Source organism: Euwallacea fornicatus, chromosome 29, assembly GCF_040115645.1.
Source record: "Euwallacea fornicatus isolate EFF26 chromosome 29, ASM4011564v1, whole genome shotgun sequence".
In the NCBI taxonomy this organism is placed as follows: Eukaryota; Metazoa; Arthropoda; class Insecta; order Coleoptera; family Curculionidae; genus Euwallacea; species Euwallacea fornicatus.
In genome coordinates, this window is record NC_089569.1 from 1,972,693 (window position 1) to 1,990,150 (window position 17,458).

Below are 17,458 nucleotides of genomic sequence, written 5' to 3' on the forward strand. Positions count from 1 at the left end.
GCATCACGTTGCGGGGCCGGAAAGGCACTTGGAAGGAGGGAGAGTGGTGTTGCCCCGTAACTTGACAGGGTATAAATGAGGAAGCGCGAAACCATCAGACAGGCGTCTCAATTATACGAAGTAGAGCAGGACCGAAATGGCCCGAAGAGAGACAGTAGGCAGCAACCTTTTCGAATCACATCAAATGAGGAGGGCGCGGAACAACTAGAAGAAGACGAATTGGCTGGTTAGTAGTAGCTCGCAGGCTTCGTCGACTATCAACCTGAATTTACCTTGACGTTATATCTCTCAGGGATAGCTTCTGAGTAAGAAAAGTATCTTTCAAGCCGAGCTTTTCGAGAGGTAAGGGCTTCAGGGAATCCCACACGACACGCTCGCCAGAACACCGGGCCGGGCATCTTCCTTAGGATTTACCACGTTACAAGAAAACAAAGCTCTAGTAATGTACGCGTCCCGTTTCCTTTCATGGAACCCTTCAACCCACTGTTGTATCGTTTTACCTTTATAAAATTCAAATCAAGGAAACCTTCTGCAACATAACGTTTATTCAGTCAAAAATTTGAAGGAATATTAATTGCTCACTCATTGAGCACTTTACTGAAACAAGAGGGCAACACAAAGGAAGCTTCATGGATTTGAGGATTATAATAGCGCAGCTTCATTTCTTCAATATCTTCATCTGTAAACTTGCATATCGGTTTGGTAACGTCTCTGCTGCCATCTAGCGCTGCAACCAGGTAACCGATTTGCCCATTGGGGTATGTGGGCACATTGGAGGTGGCATATTTGACCACTGGGAAATGTTTTCGGCAATTTTTCATCGTTTGTTTGATGTGGTTTACGTCCGTCCACAATGTGCCAGCCTGAGAGGAAATCACCCCTAAAAGTGGAAACAGAAAAATTCCATACAATTTTTTCGATATAATCGCGTTCCCACCATTGCACTTTAGGGCCGTTTTCAAGAGTTTGAAATAGCTCTCCGTGAAAAGATTAACAGCGGGCCCTACAGGGTCCGAAGAGTCCGTTATCACAACATCAAACTCATTGGTGTGGTTCTTCATGTATTCGAAACCGTCCTGCACTAAGAGGCTGAGTTTCCCAGATTCAAACCCTTTAGCCATGAAGGGGAGATGTTTCTTACTTTGATCGATCACCAATTTATCAATTTCGACCTTAAAATTGGCCGAAAATGGTCCATTTTCAAGGTTAACTTCCGCAAATTTACCTGCACAATTTGTTTTACTCGGGGATGTTTCGCAACCTCCCTGGCCACTCCTCCATCCCCCCCACCGATGATTAGAACTTTCTCAGGATTGGGGTGAACGTTTAGAGGTAGAAATGTTATCATTTCTTGATAGGAAAACTCGTCGAATTCTGTGCATTGAAGTATGCCATCCAGGACCAAAGCTTTGCCATGATTTTCTCTGATGATTCAAATTAATCACCAGAATTGGGATTTTTCAAGGGAACTTACGTTTGAATGACTAAGACATCTTGGTAGACAGATTTGCCCCGGAAAAGCACCTCTTTGACTCGCAACGAAAACGCCTGTCCGGGCCACATATCCGAGATTTCGCTGAACCATCCATTGCGAATAGAATCCATATTTATGTCTTGTAATCAACACCACTAGAAATTCTCGATCAATGCTGGCACTATACAAAATGAAATAATGTAGTAACTAATCTTTATTCCTCCCGATAACCATGCTTTGGTGAACAAGCTCGTTTAGACTTATCGCTATTGTAGTTTGCATGGGGTTTAAACAAATAAGCTTATCAGGGAAATTAACGAGACATCTTCGGAATAATCTACGTATATTTATTTGTGCTCTATAATACAGATAATTTTAATAGTCCAAAATTTCCAAAGGGGGGCAACTGTAATGGCTGATGTTGCGGGGCATTACCATGCCGTGTTGCTGCTTGGCGCAATCCTTCATGTATGTCATAACGGGCTTCGTCAAGGCGACTGAGATCGTAGGCCCGATGCCTTTAATTGATTCTACGTAGATTTCGTCATAAGGTCTCTAAATAAACATAAAATCATGAATGTACTTGAATAACAAAAAATCCTGATAATATGGTGAATGAACATGTAATTTCATTATGGTGAATGTAACTGTGCTCAGAAAAATTCCTTTTTAAAATTTACGGCAAAAATTACTTTATCTTTTTCTTTGAATACGTCATCCCTCTTCTCGCTGTTCACGTCCCCTCTTTTAGCATCCCCTGCAGTGACGATCTTCAGTTTTCGCTCATTCGCTTCACTTTGATCTGCCTCTTCATCTGCGCCCACAAACTGCTTCACACCTTTAAACAACTCTTATTTTCTTAATCCTTTAATAGAACATTTCCTACCTTCCTCCTGTGATTGCGTGAGAGGCATTTCCTCAATCAGGCGACAATTGAACGTCTCCACTTTATCGGCAATGTCTTCTACCAGTTCGTGGTGCTGAGCCTGGGAAAGAGGAAAGTCAATATAAACTTGGTTTAAGTAACAAAAAATACCATTAGAAGCTTTAGATCTGCTTGTAAAATGGCTTCCTCATATCTATGTTCTTGATCCATTACAGGTTGATCTGTGATTGTTTCGACTAATTCGTGTTGTTTCCCTGCCGATTCTTTGCCTGTAAAGAAAGAAGACTTGTTTCATTTTTACTTAAAAATGAGTGAATTACCTGTTTTAGGTAGAGTTGCTTCTTCCTTGGGTTCCTTCGCTGTTTCTTCATCTACCATTTTTTCTTTTTTGGCCTCCATCTCAACTTGTCCTTCTTGAGGCCCCTCCTGGGATTTTGCCTCATGTTTCTCACCTCCAATAGAATTTCATTGTTATCAATATGGGTATAATATGTTACTGATCGATCCACACATTTTAATTTCAGGCAGATTTTTTGGTATTTGTGCCTTAAAAAGCTCACTGAGGCCTGTTGTAATTAGCCTCTGAGGTGATAATTTCAATGTTGGGGTCTCACAGAACTATAGAAAATGTTGTTCACCTTTCGGAACTTGCGGCCAATGGTTTGTTTGCAATTTCCTCCTTCCGGAAGGTTTTTAGGGATTTTTGTGATTTTGCATTTTGCTTACTTAATTCCATATGGTCCGCCACTGTTCATATCGATATAAAGGGACAAATTTGAACACTTTGTAGCGTAACCCATCTTTTTCTGGTGTATGGTCTTAAATAAAGACAGAAAATACAACGTACGTCTTAACTACGTGCAGAGCCAACATTGTCATTTAGGACGACAGGGTTCCTGCTAATTTTGTCTTGTGCGGTACATGGGTCATGTGGGGCGAAGCAAACTTATGTTAAGTCTTATATTTTAAAAACGGTGAGATTTTAAATTTTACATTAAAATAAATAAACCCCCCCATCATTAGTGCGTGGAAAAAATTTTATACCCTCAATCCCTTCCACAGTTTCCTCCTCTGCGTGTTTATCTGCTGCGTCTTCTTGATTTTCAGCTGTTCCTTTCTTCGAGTTCTTTTCCTGAACACTGCTCTCCTCCTTCAGTTTCTCCTCCTCATCAAATACTTCCCCTTCCTCTACACGCCCTTTACCCCTTTTTTCCGTAATCTCCCCTTCTTGCTTCGGTGAAAACACTTCAAGCACATTAAATATAAATGACGGAAAACCAACTTTTTCCACCGTTACCAATGGAGTTATGGTCGTCCTTAGGTAAACTGGGGCAAGAAACTACCCTCTCCATATCGTCAACCATTTCGCCCTCACAAGCAATGCCTGACGACGTCTTCACCGCGGAGCTGTGTTAAAATCGTGAAAAAATCTCACATGAAAAAAAATTTATCGCTACCTCTCTTCGGCCTCTAATGAAGACTCTTGCAGCTCGAACGCCTTTCCCTCCTTCTGCTCCACTTTCTCTCTCCACAGGGTGAGTAGTGAATCCCTGAAGTAATAGTTGCGCAAAGATTGATCATGAGATGCGTCAATTCTGGCCAAGAATGTGTATAAATCTAAGAAGGTTTCCAGAGGAATCATGGCGGAGCCCCCTTCAGGTTCCTCAGTGAGGATCTCGCAGATCATTATCATAGTATGAGTTAGGTTCTGAAATAACCACTGAAAACCGTTTGGTAATAGCTAATGGGGACATACATCTGTCAGTGTTCCTGCACAAATTGCAATAAACTTCAAGAAAGGTATGGATTCTGCGTCTTCGAATCCTCCGAGACACAACAACTGGATCAAAGTGTGGTGTTGTAAACAGGCCCCGATCCATCTGTCCCATAGAATCTGCAGAAAAAAACCTTAAACCCGGAGGTAGTTAAGTGCCGGTTTTTCAGTATCGTGATAAACTGTAACCGTCAGAAAGAAGGTCTCTGTCAACTATGGAGGTGTTTCTTATGAGCCATATAACTTCTTGAGGACGTATCGCCCGTTAAGGGAGCCTCAAGGAGTAGTTATATACTAATAGGGTAAGGTAAGCAAATTCAACAGGATACTCAAGGCATCTCATAAGTTTCCATGAGAATCATGAGGGAAGAACTGCGACTTTTTCAAAGGGCACATCATGCGTGAAACACATCTGCCGATAAAAAATCTTGGAGGAGAAATTTCTAAAACTCAACTATGTGCCCATTTATGTGCTGTTGCCATACTACACAAAAATGGACGCTGCTACTATCAAACAGCACATAAATGAATATTAGACCATCCGATTAGTTGCTAACTGAGAGCTGTCATTCCCTGACACGACATTGAAAAACCGGCTCTTAGATCATTTTCTTGCCTTGAAAGAGACAGTGAGGCTATTCTGGAGCTGATACAAAAGAGCCTTTAACCATCCAGGAGTGATCCCATTGTAATCCCTAGGAATGGGGTATTCTAGTCTCGGTTTAACAGGAGGAGGAACGTTCAATGCGAGGCAGCGAAAATATGCCGTTGACCATCTGCGCACCAAAAATGAGGGTGTTCGTAGATATATAAAACATGAAAATGATCAGATTTCTTACTTGAGTAAATCCGTTGGTTGAGTCCTTATGGCAGCTTTAGCGTATTGTCTCAGAAGATAAGGAAAAGATGGAGGGATGCAGATTTGCTCAGAGCAATACGTATCTTCAGGTAAAGATGGCATGCTGGAACTGGGTTTTACGTTCCCGTGGGAGATTATATTTTAATCATTTATTACCTGGGATGAAGTGAAATTCGCAAAATTGCTTTAGTTGTAAGAAAAATTGTGGTGAGATGTGCTCGTAAAATTTCCCTTTTCGATGCAATGCAGGTGCTTGTGTGCTGCGTAGGGGCTATGGCAACGCTCTGATATCGATTCCTATTAAGGGTGAGTTGCCCTTTTTGGATGTGCGAGCCAATAAAGGGCTAGATGCGTTTCTTTTTCTTTTTGGTAGCTACGATGATGTTGGGACACATTAAAATCTTTAGATAATTTTCCTAAAGGATCAGATTTTCTTTTTAATTAGAAATTTTCATGAAGTTTTCAGGAACGGAGAATTGACTTTTTAGTAAATTCTAAGCGCCCCAGAACCAACACGAACTCTATTGAACCATTTTGACGCCGGTCCCAAGCAACGCTTCGCGCCCCAAATTAAAGAGTCGGGCTTCCGCACGAAACGTTCCCATCTAAACCGGGTGTCGGTTTCTATAGGCCTCATGTGATGATCTTGACGACTTTACAAGATACCATGTCGTATGTGGATAAAGTTGTGTCACGTGTGTTCGAGAATCTGCAGTTCCAAAATTTGGGAACACCCATTACTTGTGGAGGTATTCCAAACCTCCAAATAAATTGAAATTTTAGCAAACCACTTTCAGTTCTTCCTCGGCTTGTTTGACGATTTACTTCAAAATCGTCGTCGCTTTATTGCTGAAATCTATCTTCTTCTGCAACGCGGCAATGCCATTTCGGGAATTCACCGTTTCGACTTTCGGCGGCTATCATCAACTTACACCTTCCTTATCGACGCCATTTTGGATTTTTAGATGTACGAATTCAACATTTTTTTGCAATTACAATGATGTATCACGTATTAGCGTTCTGTCTTCCACGTTGGTGGAAATATGAAAAAAAAAATTTTTTTTTAATTGATTTCCAAGGGGCTCCTGCAAAAACGAAATTTTTGATGTTTCCCTCAAGTTGCAAGACAGAACCTGAATGTGTGATACGATATCATAATCACAAAAATAATCTGAATTCATAATTCCGAATGTTCAAGGTGACGCCCGCGAGAAAAAACAAAGTTGATGATGGTTACCGAGAATCGAAACGTCGGATTGCAAATTTGATTTGTACCAGGGAAAAGTAACAATGATGAAGCGTCAATGATTCTCGATTTTTTCGCCAAATAAACCGAACATAAAATCGAAACTTTTTTCCAAATTTTTGAGTGTTTTCAAACGTCCTCCGATAGTTATAGGAATTTCCCAATTTTCAAATGGTATTTTCTTTAATTCCGAATCGCCCAAGTTTATTCCGATTTAAGTGGCCTCATATCTCTTGTGGTCACCAAAATGGTTAAGCCTCAGAACCGGACCCCCCTTGTTGCTTCCCCATGTCTCTTTAATTTACCAATTGACTCCATTCAATCCTCCACTTCTTTTTCGGTTTAACATTAATTAGATTTTTACGTAGCTTTTTCATTTTCTTGTTTACAAGCGGAAAAATGAATATTATCCAGATAAGAAACAAATAGCTACATGTCAGCCCCTCTAATATCAATAATTAATACCATGTCCGTTGATACAATCTTGACATGAAATAATGAATTCTAATTTAGAGCAAACGATCCATTTGATCATGGGGTAAAAATATTCATATTCGCTGCTACCTCCATGAAACACTTTCAGGAGATTTTTTATTTGTGGCCAAAAATATGGGTAACAACCATCAAGACTTTATGATGAACATCAATTTATGCTTTATTTCCAGCAACTCAAACCACTCCTAATAATTCTCAATGAGGAGCACTACATGATGGTGCGCCCCATTCTTTACACCATGACGTTCTTCGGGCTATGGCCCCTTCGCTATAAAACCATGAACAATTGTTACCAGATCAAATACAGCAAATTTCTCATAATATACAGCTTCGCATTTTTCTTAATTGCATGTAAGCCCTAGGTATGTCGCATCGATAAAATTGTGATATGAAAATTTACACAGTCGCGGGCACTATTTGGGGCCTCAGACGGGAATACTTAGCAGGCAATGGCAGCCCTAGGATGACCGATATCAGGAAAAAATACATCACGAGCTGCGATATAGCAACCATCGTTCTAATATCCCTCTTAGGAGTGTTAACCACCCCCTGCAGGACTAGACAGCTTCGTAAGATTTTACACATATTTAGTTCGGTGAGTATCTCCGATCTCTTCTATCTCTGATGCTAACATGCCTACTTCCAAAGATTGATCAGAAATTTCCAGTGACCAGCTGCAGCAAACACGCACGAAGATCCATTATTTTGATTTTCACGAGTCTGGTAGGCTTCTTTGGACTGGTTTGTGTGGAGATCTACCTCCACTCTCTACTGTATTTACAAAACTACATCGGCTACTTTATGCTCTATATCAATCTGATATGCCAAACCATGTTCTTCTGGCATTTGGTTTTCTTTGTTCATATAAGGCTGAAGAGGTTCAAGGAGGAGCTGCTCAAAGAGACAATGTTTGCTTGCGGTACTTTGATCGTGGAAGTTCCTAGCGAAGTTCGACTCAAAGAGCTACTGGGCGTACTGAAAAAAATCAGAAAATGCGTAGGAATAATCAATGACTCGGCTTCATTTGGAGTGGTGGTGAGTGATGCTTCATGAGACTTAAAGAATTTATGGTTTTGTCCAGTTTCTGACGCTCAGCTGCCTTTTTCATTTGGTGGTAACTCCCTACTTCCTCTTGGTGGAAGTATTGAAGAAGTCGCCCTCGGTTACCATCATAATTTTGCAAAGTGCTTGGCTTTCGGGTCACGTAGGTCTATTGTTGTTGATAACTGAGCCTTGCCAGAAATGCAGCAAAGACGTGAGTTTTTATTATCATCGTTAGGTCTAAACAGACTTCTTCTTGTTGGAGTAGTACCAAGATGTCTGCAATATAACTCAAGAAATAATATGTCTGATTGGGCTGAGGAGAGATTTGCAGATAAAGGTAACGTGTAGGATCTCGGAAATCTTCAAATTTAGTGAAATTTTGGTGTTTTAAAACATCAGCATTCTGCAGAAAATTTCAAGTTCAACGCCTGTGGTTTCTTTAATATCGACCGAGGCCTGCTTACATCTGTAAGTATTACAACAACAGAGGAAACATGTACTAGAGGCAGAATTCAGGGTTTCATTTCAGATTGCAGGTGCAGTCTCCACGTATTTGGTTATTCTCTTTCAATTCAATGGAAATGAATGAAGAACAACTGAATGAAAATTAAGTATTCTTTGACATTTATTGCGGAATAAACTTGTTAAAAGTTCATTTTTCATAGCAACATTCGTAATAAGTGAAAATCTCCTCTATAGCCATTCGGAAAGGTTGAAATTTTTGGCATTCCAGACGACTCTTCATTTTTTTCTAAGCATCACCTCAGAGTTTCTTGAGGAATTCACTCCAGTTCTCGCAAGTCTGGAAATTACAGAGAAAGTTTATTCGATTTCCTACAGATTTCTAGAAGCTGTCCGCTTCGAACCTTCGGGAAATTCAAACTTTTCGAACTGCCAGGAAATTTTCGAGAATATTGAAGAACTTAAAATGGTTCTCCAGAGGGTCTCTAAAAGCTTACATGCAAGCTGTCGCGTTATTCTTGACAGATGGTGGATAAAATTCTCGAAACGCCTAGATTTAAAAATCTTCAAGGGAAGGCATCATATGGAAATACAAGAAATTCGAGGTTTAAACGGTAAAATCACCTCTGAAACAGTTTATAGAAAATGGACTATCGATTAATTCTTCTTGTAAGAATATATCTGCCGCATGCTCGCCAATCGTTGGTGAATCCCGCTATTTCCTGGAGGGCGGTGCCCTAGTTGAACTAAGCCCTTTCAGCTCTGGAGTGCTGAAGGGTATCACCGGAAGATGGATCTTTGACAGGGGCTTGGGAGGGGACTGCCGCAAAGGTGGACTATTGGAGATATGGGCAATTTCGGCGCTTTCCGGTACCTTTACACCCATTTTTCAACGAAACCTCTAAAACTTTTCTTCTTTTTTTTATGTTAATTTAATTGTAACGGGAAAGAAATCATATGTCCAAAATGTGTTAAGTGTTCCTTCCAACATACTAATAATGATTAAAAATAATAGTGTTTTTTTATGAACAAACGCCTAATTCTGTTCTGGCAATTAGGTCTTCGCACTGAATAACAACGATCACGTGATATAACACAATCCAAAAAAATACAAATATTCTTTGCAAAGAAGCTAACATTGTTATAACTGTACAGCTACTTCACTAACCGCATATGTCAATAGTTTAGTGTAGTGGAAAACCGCAATTTGATTAGTATCAAATTCCTTATCGATATCATAAGAACTGTGTTGTTCAAAAATTTCTTTAGATTCTAAATTGAGTTTAACAAAAATGGAGGTTTGAGAACTCTTGTAGAAATTTGAGGGATTGTTGAGAAGAGGTGAAACCAGCTACACTAATATCACATGTTAAGAGTGCGGTTTTCCATGTGAGGACGATTCTTTATAGCCACCTAATATTCATTTCATGACTTGTAGTTACTATGTTTTACTATAACCATCGAAAATGAAAACGCGACTATTCAGTGCAGTTTTCCTGATGTGGATTGTGCCAATTTCCCCATCAGGAACGAGCGATCATCGCATTTCAAAGCGCTCATTTTACCTGCTCTTTCCCAGAAACTCAGTTTTCCAGGTAAAATATTAATTTCCACTACAATTTATCCATGTTATGTATCATTTAAAATTTCATAGTTCACCTACGGTCTCACAGTACCATATGTGCTGCCAAGAAGATCCATTAACTTGACCTGGGGTTTCCAGGCCCAATACAACTATCCATACAACATTAGCAATTTCTTCCCCAAAACGATCGCAGTACGGTCCGGAACTGTCGGCTTTGATTTGCAGAAAATTACGTTTTATGATTATCTTGCGAAAACGCTCGATAAGTAAGTGACCGGCGGCAACGCCGCAACGCTCTTTCATCACTAAGCCCTATAAGGTTTTTGACGTGTCTGTCAGTTTAAGTTACATGACGTTGTTGCCAAATTTTGAAATATGTTTCAGCTTCGGGTTACACGGGGAGCAATGCGTTTTGAGGTCTGTGTGCGAAGTAGCAGATATCCCTATGTATGATAAAGAAGGTTCTGTTTTGGAAAAAATAATGGAATATCTGTTTACGTGAGATTTAACCGATTAATTAATTAAATTCTTAGTAATTTACTTGTGGTTCGCAGACCTTCGTTCGAGATGACAACAAATGAGACAAAACGGGCTCTGGATAATCAAAACGACGATCTTTGGTCAAAGCTTTTGAGGGCCGAAAAGCGGGGCAAAATCGAGGGTAATTGCGACGAAAAATACTCAAAATGTCTTTTATCTGTAGTTGATCTAATGACGGTATTATACGTTACTTAAAATTTTGTTGTTTAATCCTTTTATTTAAAATGTGGTCATTAGTACGCAAAAACGTCAATTCAAATCACCAAAAATTTACAAACAAAAGCCTTTTAGCAAGAAAATTAATTCCATGTTTCCCTATTTGAAAAAGCGCATTCAGAAAGCTTTAGACTACTGAAGCTTATTATAATTACTTAAATCTTTATTGTCGCTCCAAGTCGCGTTTTTTAACCCGTTACAATGGAATATCCACAAGTTGAATTGTCAGATATTCAACGGTTTTACAAGGGCGGCACTGTGTTTCTAACAGGCGCCACTGGTTTCATAGGGAAATTAATATTGGAAAAGATACTTAGAACATTACCAGTGCGAAAAGTATTCATCTTAGTTCGCGAAAAGGAAAATGAGTCCCCCTCCCAGAGAGTGCAACAAATGTTCGAATCACCAGTAAGTTTATTTGCGTTACCTTAGGCAGAGATTTTTCAAATGAGAATTAGATATTTGACGGCTTAAAATGGTCCAACCCAGAAGTCATCAACAAAGTAGTCACCCTAGAAGGGAACTGCGCCTTGCCAATGTTGGGGTTGGGACAGGAAAACGTGGAAACTATTATAAAGGAGGTGGATGTAATTTTGCATTGTGCAGCAGCCGTGTGGTTTGATGGACAATTGAAAAACGCCGTGAGAGTTAATGTAAAGGCCACGAGGGACCTCGTGGAGATCGCCAAGAAGATCAAAAAATTAAGGGTGAGAAAAAAAAAATTCTCGAAGGTTAAATTTGTGAAGCGGTCACATCTCAGCGCTTAGCGACTGTTTTCTCAAAGTGACGAACCTGACATGTGACAGCATTCCAACTTGCATGGTTGCCATTTTGCGCAAAAAATATAATATATTAGATTTTTTTAGACTTTCGTTTATATGGGTGCCGCCTTTTCCAACTTCGAAACAAATGAGATTAAGGAAGAAATTTACCCTTGCAAAATCGAGGCCCAAGAGCTTATTGCCGCTTGCGAAAGCTTAGATAATGACACTGTCGATAGTTTAACGAAAACGTAAATTCTCGCAAAATTAATTGTTATTCACGTGACTGAATGCAGGTTTTTTTCCAGGCTGGTAGCTGATTGGCCAAACGTCGGCACATTCACCAAACAAGTGAGCGAAGATTTCCTAAAAAGACACACGCTGAATATTCCAATTTGCATTGTCAGGCCTACAATTGGTGGGTTTACCGTCGTGTCTCAATGTACTTTCGTAAATGTCTTTTTTTCCAGTTATTTCGACCTACACAGAACCAGTAAATGCCTTTACGGACAACGAGCTTTCCCTGGCAGGTCTCGTCATGGCGAACACTCTAGGAACTTGTCATATAAATTATTACAAAAACGGTGTGCTGGATATTGTGCCGGTAGACTACGTAGTGAACGCGTTCATTGCTGCAGGCTGGTACACTGGAGAGTAAGTTTTTTTTAGCCTTATTTGGTGTTGTGTGTCGATTAACTCTGGTGGATTTCAGTAATTTCAGGAAGCACAGGGGTGACATGCAGGTTTATAATATTAGCAGCTCACAAGACAATCCAATCACACAAGGTAGGACGGAAGATGGCGAGAAAAACGTTATTATTGAAAATCCCCTTACAATCTTTTCCAGACGAAATATGGTCCATGATTAACCATTATAATAAAGGTATACCCTCGTCTCACCTGGCAAGTTTCCCTTGTCACTTCCGAACCACCTGTAAACACAACTACCTCATTCTACGCTTCTTCTTTCACACCCTCGTGGCGATGATCGCAGACTACGTTTTAAGTCTGCAAGGAAAGAAACCCATGTAAAGCCTTTTATAATTACCATGTAACATTCCCTGTATGTATTTATATTTCATCAGGTATGTTGATCGAGCGAGGAAGCTGCACGACATTCAAGAGGCCTGGGAGCCCTTCACTACCACCGAGTTCTTCGTCCATGTTGCCAACACTCACAAACTGTTAAAAAGGATGTCCTTCCAGGACAGGGAACTCTTCAATTTCGACATGGGTACCATCACTTGGGACGCCTATTTCGCCCAATATGTCAAGGGCTTGAGAATTTATCTGCTGAAAGACCCCATGGAGACCATTTCCGCGGGAAAAAAGCGCTTTGCATACCTCAAAAAAGTGTTTATAGTCTTGTTGGTAGTCGTTACCATTCTCCTCTATGCCGCAGGCAAAATTCTGCTCTTCAGAGTTTTGCCTTTTATATTGTGGATTGTCTCCTCCATATTACAAGATCTAGTTTGCCAATAAATTAAGGTCGTTTTGGTTGATTTATTTGTGTGTACGGTGGCCAAGTGTCGAACATGTGTGTTAACAAATAAGGGGCGTAAATTCCAAGGTGCCAGACAAATGGCCCTTGAGCCTGAGACCTCGTAAGTTTTTTAAGGGGAGTGTTTTTCGGGAAGTTAGAATTGATATCGGTGTTGAAATTTGGGGTTTACAAGCTGTACAAATAAATTCAGTTAATGTTCCATGTTGTTAAATGGTGACCCGAAGGGCGTGCAACATGTTGGTTTATCAAGAGAAAAGATAATCTGCAGCCCTTGCTCATTACTCTGAAATAGTACAAATTGTCTTAGCCAATTCTGACCACTCCTCCTTTAAAACTAAAGGTATTATGTTTGGTTTTTAAATTAGGCGAAGAATAAATTGTTTTTAACTGAAGCAAAAAGTTCTAATTTGTTTCTTATATGACTTATTTGAGGCCAGGTATACGACATGAAGTCTAAACAAGAAATAAGTTATAAGTCAATGTTGGGCTTATAGGAGGTCATTAATGGGATAAAATAAACCCACAAGCGGGAGTGCAACAATTCGTCCCTCAAAGAGGGCTCATAGCTGCCCGCGGAGAGTGTTTTTTTGATGATCACTTAACTTTTCTCACCCACAGGAATTTAGGAATTTCTAGAATTTAGATAACACGAAGAGTTTAAGTGCCTAACTAAACTCTATGTAGGTCCTTCACAATGGGGGCGATAAATGAATTCAACTAAAACAAATTACTCTTTAATCGAACTCAATTATTAAAGCCCAAGAAATTGGGGCATACGTGCTATAAATACAGCACCTCAATGGGGCTGCTTCTCCTTCAAAGATTTAAAAAAAATTCTTAACATGTAACTAACGGACAAAAATCTAATTCTTCCTCGGTCTGATGCACATCATTTTAATTCCCCTCAATTAATATGCGTTAATCATCGGCATCTGCCAAAATAATTAAGGGGGCCTTTTATAACAGCGACAGCCACACTTCTCGATCACAATTGGCTTTAAATTTATACCGGCCGGGCGCCCATATAGGAGGCCGCTCCAGAATCCCATATTATTACATCTACATGATGCAGTAGCCAGTGTAAATCAGCCACTTGTTGCCTGCGGGATGGAAACGTGTGCTTTGTAGTGTGTTGAGTTGATAATTTCATTCGTTAAAAAACACATTTAGAAATATGGAATTTATCCAGTATCAGGCAGAGTATATGAGCAAGGCTGGAAATAGCAGCAAACGCAAAAAGACTGGGAGTTCTTCTCAAGAGTACGCAACTCCATTGAAGCAACGCAGTCAAGCTAATGCGAGAGAGAGAGATAGGACTCACAGGTATTTTACTATTACAGAAATTGAGCACTATCTACGAGGAATAATCTTTTTTTCATCAGTACTAAAGACCTTCAAAAACCCAAAAGACTGACTTTTGATTTAAATAAAGTAACTATTGTTTCAGTGTAAATACCGCCTTCTCCACTCTAAGGACCCTGATTCCCACCGAACCCAAGGACCGCAAGCTCAGCAAAATCGAGACTCTAAGATTGGCCTCCAGCTACATTTCCCATTTGGGCACTCAACTAATGGCCGGTAAATCCAAAATAATTGAAAAAATCATTAAGCTCTTCTTTAGGTCCCGTAGAGCAGCCTTGCCTGCGTTTGATCCAAAACAGTACTGACGAGGAAAATTCAAATTCCAGTTGCGGCAGTCGCCAAGTATGCACTTTCTGCATTTCTCATAAGAAATACTCTGTATGTATTAAAGCGAAGTGAAATCGTTTCGGTTGTAATTGAGATTTTCCAGAAACTTATTTTGCCTCAAGAGGATTTTGCCTGCCCGCCATTCCAACAAATTGAAAGCACTTCAGAAGCTTCACTGTCTCCGGCTTTTTTAATGCAAGTTTACCATCATCAATGACTAAAACTATAACAATTCTATTTATTTGATATACAATACTCCTCACGTAATAAAGCTGTTGTAAATATTGTTGAAGTGTTTCGCTCTTTTCTTTGTGTTGTAAACATTATTAAATTGCCACATTTCTGTGACTCGAATAAAGATCGGGTGATTCATTCAACGAGCTCAATGGGCAGATTATGAGAGCGGTCTTTGCTATGTCACGCTAATTATAAATTTCAATTAAAAAACCTTTAAAAGTGATCGTTAGGCGTACTACATCATACACTGTTCGCTTTGTCCCAAGCTTTCTTCGACTGAAAATTAAGAAACCTAATACGATATAGAAAAACTACATATTGTTTAACAGTAACAATTTTTATTGACTTTGTATAATACTCAATTCCTTGCGCTGACATGATTGGCTTTATACCAATCGACACTCTCCTGAATCGCCTGAGAAAACGGGGTGAACTGGAAATCTGGCAAATACTTTCTTAGTTTTTTATTGCTCGCAGTCTTCTTAAATTGACCATCGGACTTGGTGGTATCAAAAACCACATTTCCTTGGAAATTAAATGCTTTTACCAACTCCTCTGCCAAATCTTTAATGGAAACTTCAGCCTCTTCATCAACTGAAAGCCGACAGTTTTACTTTTCTTCTAAATTAAAATCGTATTCACCAACCTGACAAGATAATAGGGTCAGTTTCATTATACTCCCTTAAAACCCAGATAAACAACTTGGCTAAATCCAAGGAATAAATAAATTGCCTCAGTGGTTTTCCAGTGCCCATAACAGTGAACGTAACTCCATCTAAATTTCATTGATATGCTGTAATACCCTCGGCAAAAGTATCAATTTAACTACCTTCGCTGATAATATCATGTAGCTTCTTAATTAGCCCTGGAATAACATGACTCGATTGAGGATTATAATTGTCATGGGGTCCGAAAACATTGCAAGGCACTACTGATGTGAATGTGCACCCATGTTGCTCGTGGTAGGCCCGATTCATTACATCAATCAATCGCTTCGCATAACTGTAGCCAAAGTTTGAGGGGTGAGGAGGACCATTGTGGATCTGCATTAAAATTTCTAATACTAATAACGAGTTTGAATGTTTTTAAAGAAGTTTTACCATAGTTTCGTCGATAGGATACTGGGTGTTGTCAGGGAATATGCAGGTTGAGAGACAGGAGACTACTTTTTTGACACCAGTCTCATAACTTATTTGCAAGACATTGTCATTCATATGGAGATTATTTCTCTGCAAGTTAATATAAGGCAAAGATGGTAAGAATTTATATTGTTCATTATAAAGTTTTTATAATGAAAACAACAGTTACCTGATTAATTCTTCTGCTAATCGGCGCATGATAAAATCCGCATTTCAAACTTTTACTACCCCACAAATAACCCACTTTTAACAACTCAAATTGATCAATCCAGGCTTGATTTGATACTTTTAAATTAACTGATCAAATTTTAAAAACAATTTCATATGAATGAACTTCAATATCTTACCAAAAAATCTAAATTATGTGACATGTTATGGAATAATCCGCCGACCATTGCAGCTAAATGTATGACGTGTGTAGGTTTATACCTTTCAAATAATTGTTTTGTGGCATTGTAGTCACTGTAAAAAAGAAGGTCTTGTAAACTACAAATATTATATTATATGTGAGTTTAGGACTTCAGGTATAGGGCATAATACAAGATGTAATACTAATATCATATGCATTTTCTTATTTTTCATACCAATGTCTGAGACAAGTATTACAAATTAGATTCTGAGTACATTGAATTTAACCTCAGAAATAAAACATAATTGAATAGTGTTGGGTCTATTTCATGTGCATGCATCTTTAAGCCATAACCAAGGCACATCTTTGCTGAAACATTAGATAGATGTAAGAAGTTAACAACTTGGAAAATTGCAAAGTTGATATTTTACAACCTTACAGGATAACATATAAAAGGTTTAGTTTTCAGGGTATGAGCCTCTCTCATTAACTACATTACCGGGAACCACTTCCACGTAAGCAATAACTATTAATACACTAAAAAACTTGAAAAATCTCACCATAAGTCCGCATCTTTACTTCCCACGAACACCCAACTTTCGTCAGTTTGACCCTCCTGAGCTACCACGGTCTGGATAGCTTTGCCAACCAATCCAGAACCACCGGTCACAAGTATTACATTTTTTGGAGACATTTCATACTCATTTGCTCAGGAATTAATGAAAAAATCCCTTTTATCTTGATATTTAATTTGTGCCTACGTCAAATAATAATAGTAACATAAACAGAACGGAAAGTGAGGTTAGGAGTTTGAATTTGCCATGTAGCGTTCCAGTCAATGCAGGTTAGGAGTAGTTGGAAGGGCGTTTTTATATCGATATCGATGAGTTCTTGCTAAAGATATTAATTTAATCGATATAGAAGGATTATTAATTTGCAAATTGATTAATTGCCTTAATAAATTTGTATGGCTCTATGATTGTCATATGAAGGAATTTTAAATTTCATTATATTTTACACTTTGTTGTGTGTCGATTACATCATAAAGTTAATTCATCACCATCGTAAGCAAAGGTTTTCTGCAGCCTTGAATGTCTAATCCTGTTAACTTCAAGGTGCTTCATTTTTAATAGAATTGCAGTTTATCACAATCGAGATACTTTATAGGACTTCATAACGTGGAAATTGCTTTTAGAAC

The 17,458-nt window shown here is 39.1% G+C and overlaps 7 protein-coding genes across 8 annotated transcripts; 4 read left to right on the plus strand and 3 right to left on the minus strand.

Moving 5' to 3' along the window:
- Positions 1–527: 527 nt before the first annotated feature.
- SpdS (Spermidine Synthase) lies at positions 528–1,608 on the minus strand. The gene is made up of 4 exons (XM_066297567.1): positions 1,475–1,608; positions 1,226–1,424; positions 938–1,172; positions 528–880 (listed from the first exon to the last, which is right to left on the minus strand). The coding sequence occupies exons 1-4, from the start codon at positions 1,603–1,605 to the stop codon at positions 579–581; spliced, it is 867 nt and encodes a 288-aa protein (XP_066153664.1). The 5' UTR covers positions 1,606–1,608; the 3' UTR covers positions 528–578.
- A 112-nt stretch (positions 1,609–1,720) lies between these two features.
- LOC136347506 (uncharacterized) lies at positions 1,721–5,224 on the minus strand. Its single transcript, XM_066297564.1, has 11 exons — positions 4,974–5,224; positions 4,751–4,910; positions 4,117–4,254; positions 3,818–4,068; positions 3,658–3,767; positions 3,405–3,605; positions 2,681–2,812; positions 2,511–2,629; positions 2,361–2,460; positions 2,155–2,312; positions 1,721–2,029 (listed from the first exon to the last, which is right to left on the minus strand). Exons 1-11 carry the CDS (start codon positions 5,093–5,095, stop codon positions 1,850–1,852), a joined length of 1,671 nt encoding a protein of 556 aa, XP_066153661.1. The 5' UTR covers positions 5,096–5,224; the 3' UTR covers positions 1,721–1,849.
- Positions 5,225–6,889: 1,665 nt separating this feature from the next.
- Positions 6,890–8,389, plus strand: LOC136347466 (gustatory receptor 68a-like). Its single transcript, XM_066297484.1, has 7 exons — positions 6,890–7,085; positions 7,139–7,329; positions 7,383–7,769; positions 7,816–7,989; positions 8,044–8,115; positions 8,178–8,246; positions 8,308–8,389. Exons 1-7 carry the CDS (start codon positions 6,890–6,892, stop codon positions 8,365–8,367), a joined length of 1,149 nt encoding a protein of 382 aa, XP_066153581.1. The 3' UTR covers positions 8,368–8,389.
- Positions 8,390–8,919: 530 nt separating this feature from the next.
- On the plus strand, positions 8,920–10,667 carry LOC136347517 (uncharacterized). The gene is made up of 5 exons (XM_066297576.1): positions 8,920–9,110; positions 9,679–9,835; positions 9,895–10,091; positions 10,210–10,323; positions 10,380–10,667. Exons 2-5 carry the CDS (start codon positions 9,707–9,709, stop codon positions 10,558–10,560), a joined length of 621 nt encoding a protein of 206 aa, XP_066153673.1. The 5' UTR covers positions 8,920–9,110; positions 9,679–9,706; the 3' UTR covers positions 10,561–10,667.
- A 23-nt stretch (positions 10,668–10,690) lies between these two features.
- LOC136347516 (fatty acyl-CoA reductase wat-like) lies at positions 10,691–12,844 on the plus strand. Its single transcript, XM_066297575.1, has 8 exons — positions 10,691–10,989; positions 11,040–11,288; positions 11,448–11,593; positions 11,651–11,760; positions 11,813–11,996; positions 12,055–12,128; positions 12,190–12,370; positions 12,428–12,844. Exons 1-8 carry the CDS (start codon positions 10,783–10,785, stop codon positions 12,822–12,824), a joined length of 1,548 nt encoding a protein of 515 aa, XP_066153672.1. The 5' UTR covers positions 10,691–10,782; the 3' UTR covers positions 12,825–12,844.
- Positions 12,845–12,983: 139 nt separating this feature from the next.
- Positions 12,984–14,827, plus strand: LOC136347518 (basic helix-loop-helix transcription factor scleraxis-like). Of its 2 annotated transcripts, none has more exons than XM_066297578.1 (4): positions 12,984–14,169; positions 14,279–14,424; positions 14,468–14,586; positions 14,639–14,827. In XM_066297578.1, the coding sequence occupies exons 1-4, from the start codon at positions 14,021–14,023 to the stop codon at positions 14,750–14,752; spliced, it is 528 nt and encodes a 175-aa protein (XP_066153675.1). In that variant the 5' UTR covers positions 12,984–14,020; the 3' UTR covers positions 14,753–14,827. The 2 variants fall into 2 exon arrangements, with proteins under 2 accessions (XP_066153675.1, XP_066153676.1); XM_066297579.1 differs by having other exon boundaries at positions 14,294–14,424.
- Positions 14,828–15,090: 263 nt separating this feature from the next.
- Positions 15,091–17,055, minus strand: Gmer (GDP-L-fucose synthase-like protein). The gene is made up of 6 exons (XM_066297510.1): positions 16,821–17,055; positions 16,259–16,373; positions 15,873–16,001; positions 15,602–15,815; positions 15,419–15,547; positions 15,091–15,366 (listed from the first exon to the last, which is right to left on the minus strand). Exons 1-6 carry the CDS (start codon positions 16,952–16,954, stop codon positions 15,131–15,133), a joined length of 957 nt encoding a protein of 318 aa, XP_066153607.1. The 5' UTR covers positions 16,955–17,055; the 3' UTR covers positions 15,091–15,130.
- Between the last annotated feature and the right edge of the window lie 403 nt (positions 17,056–17,458).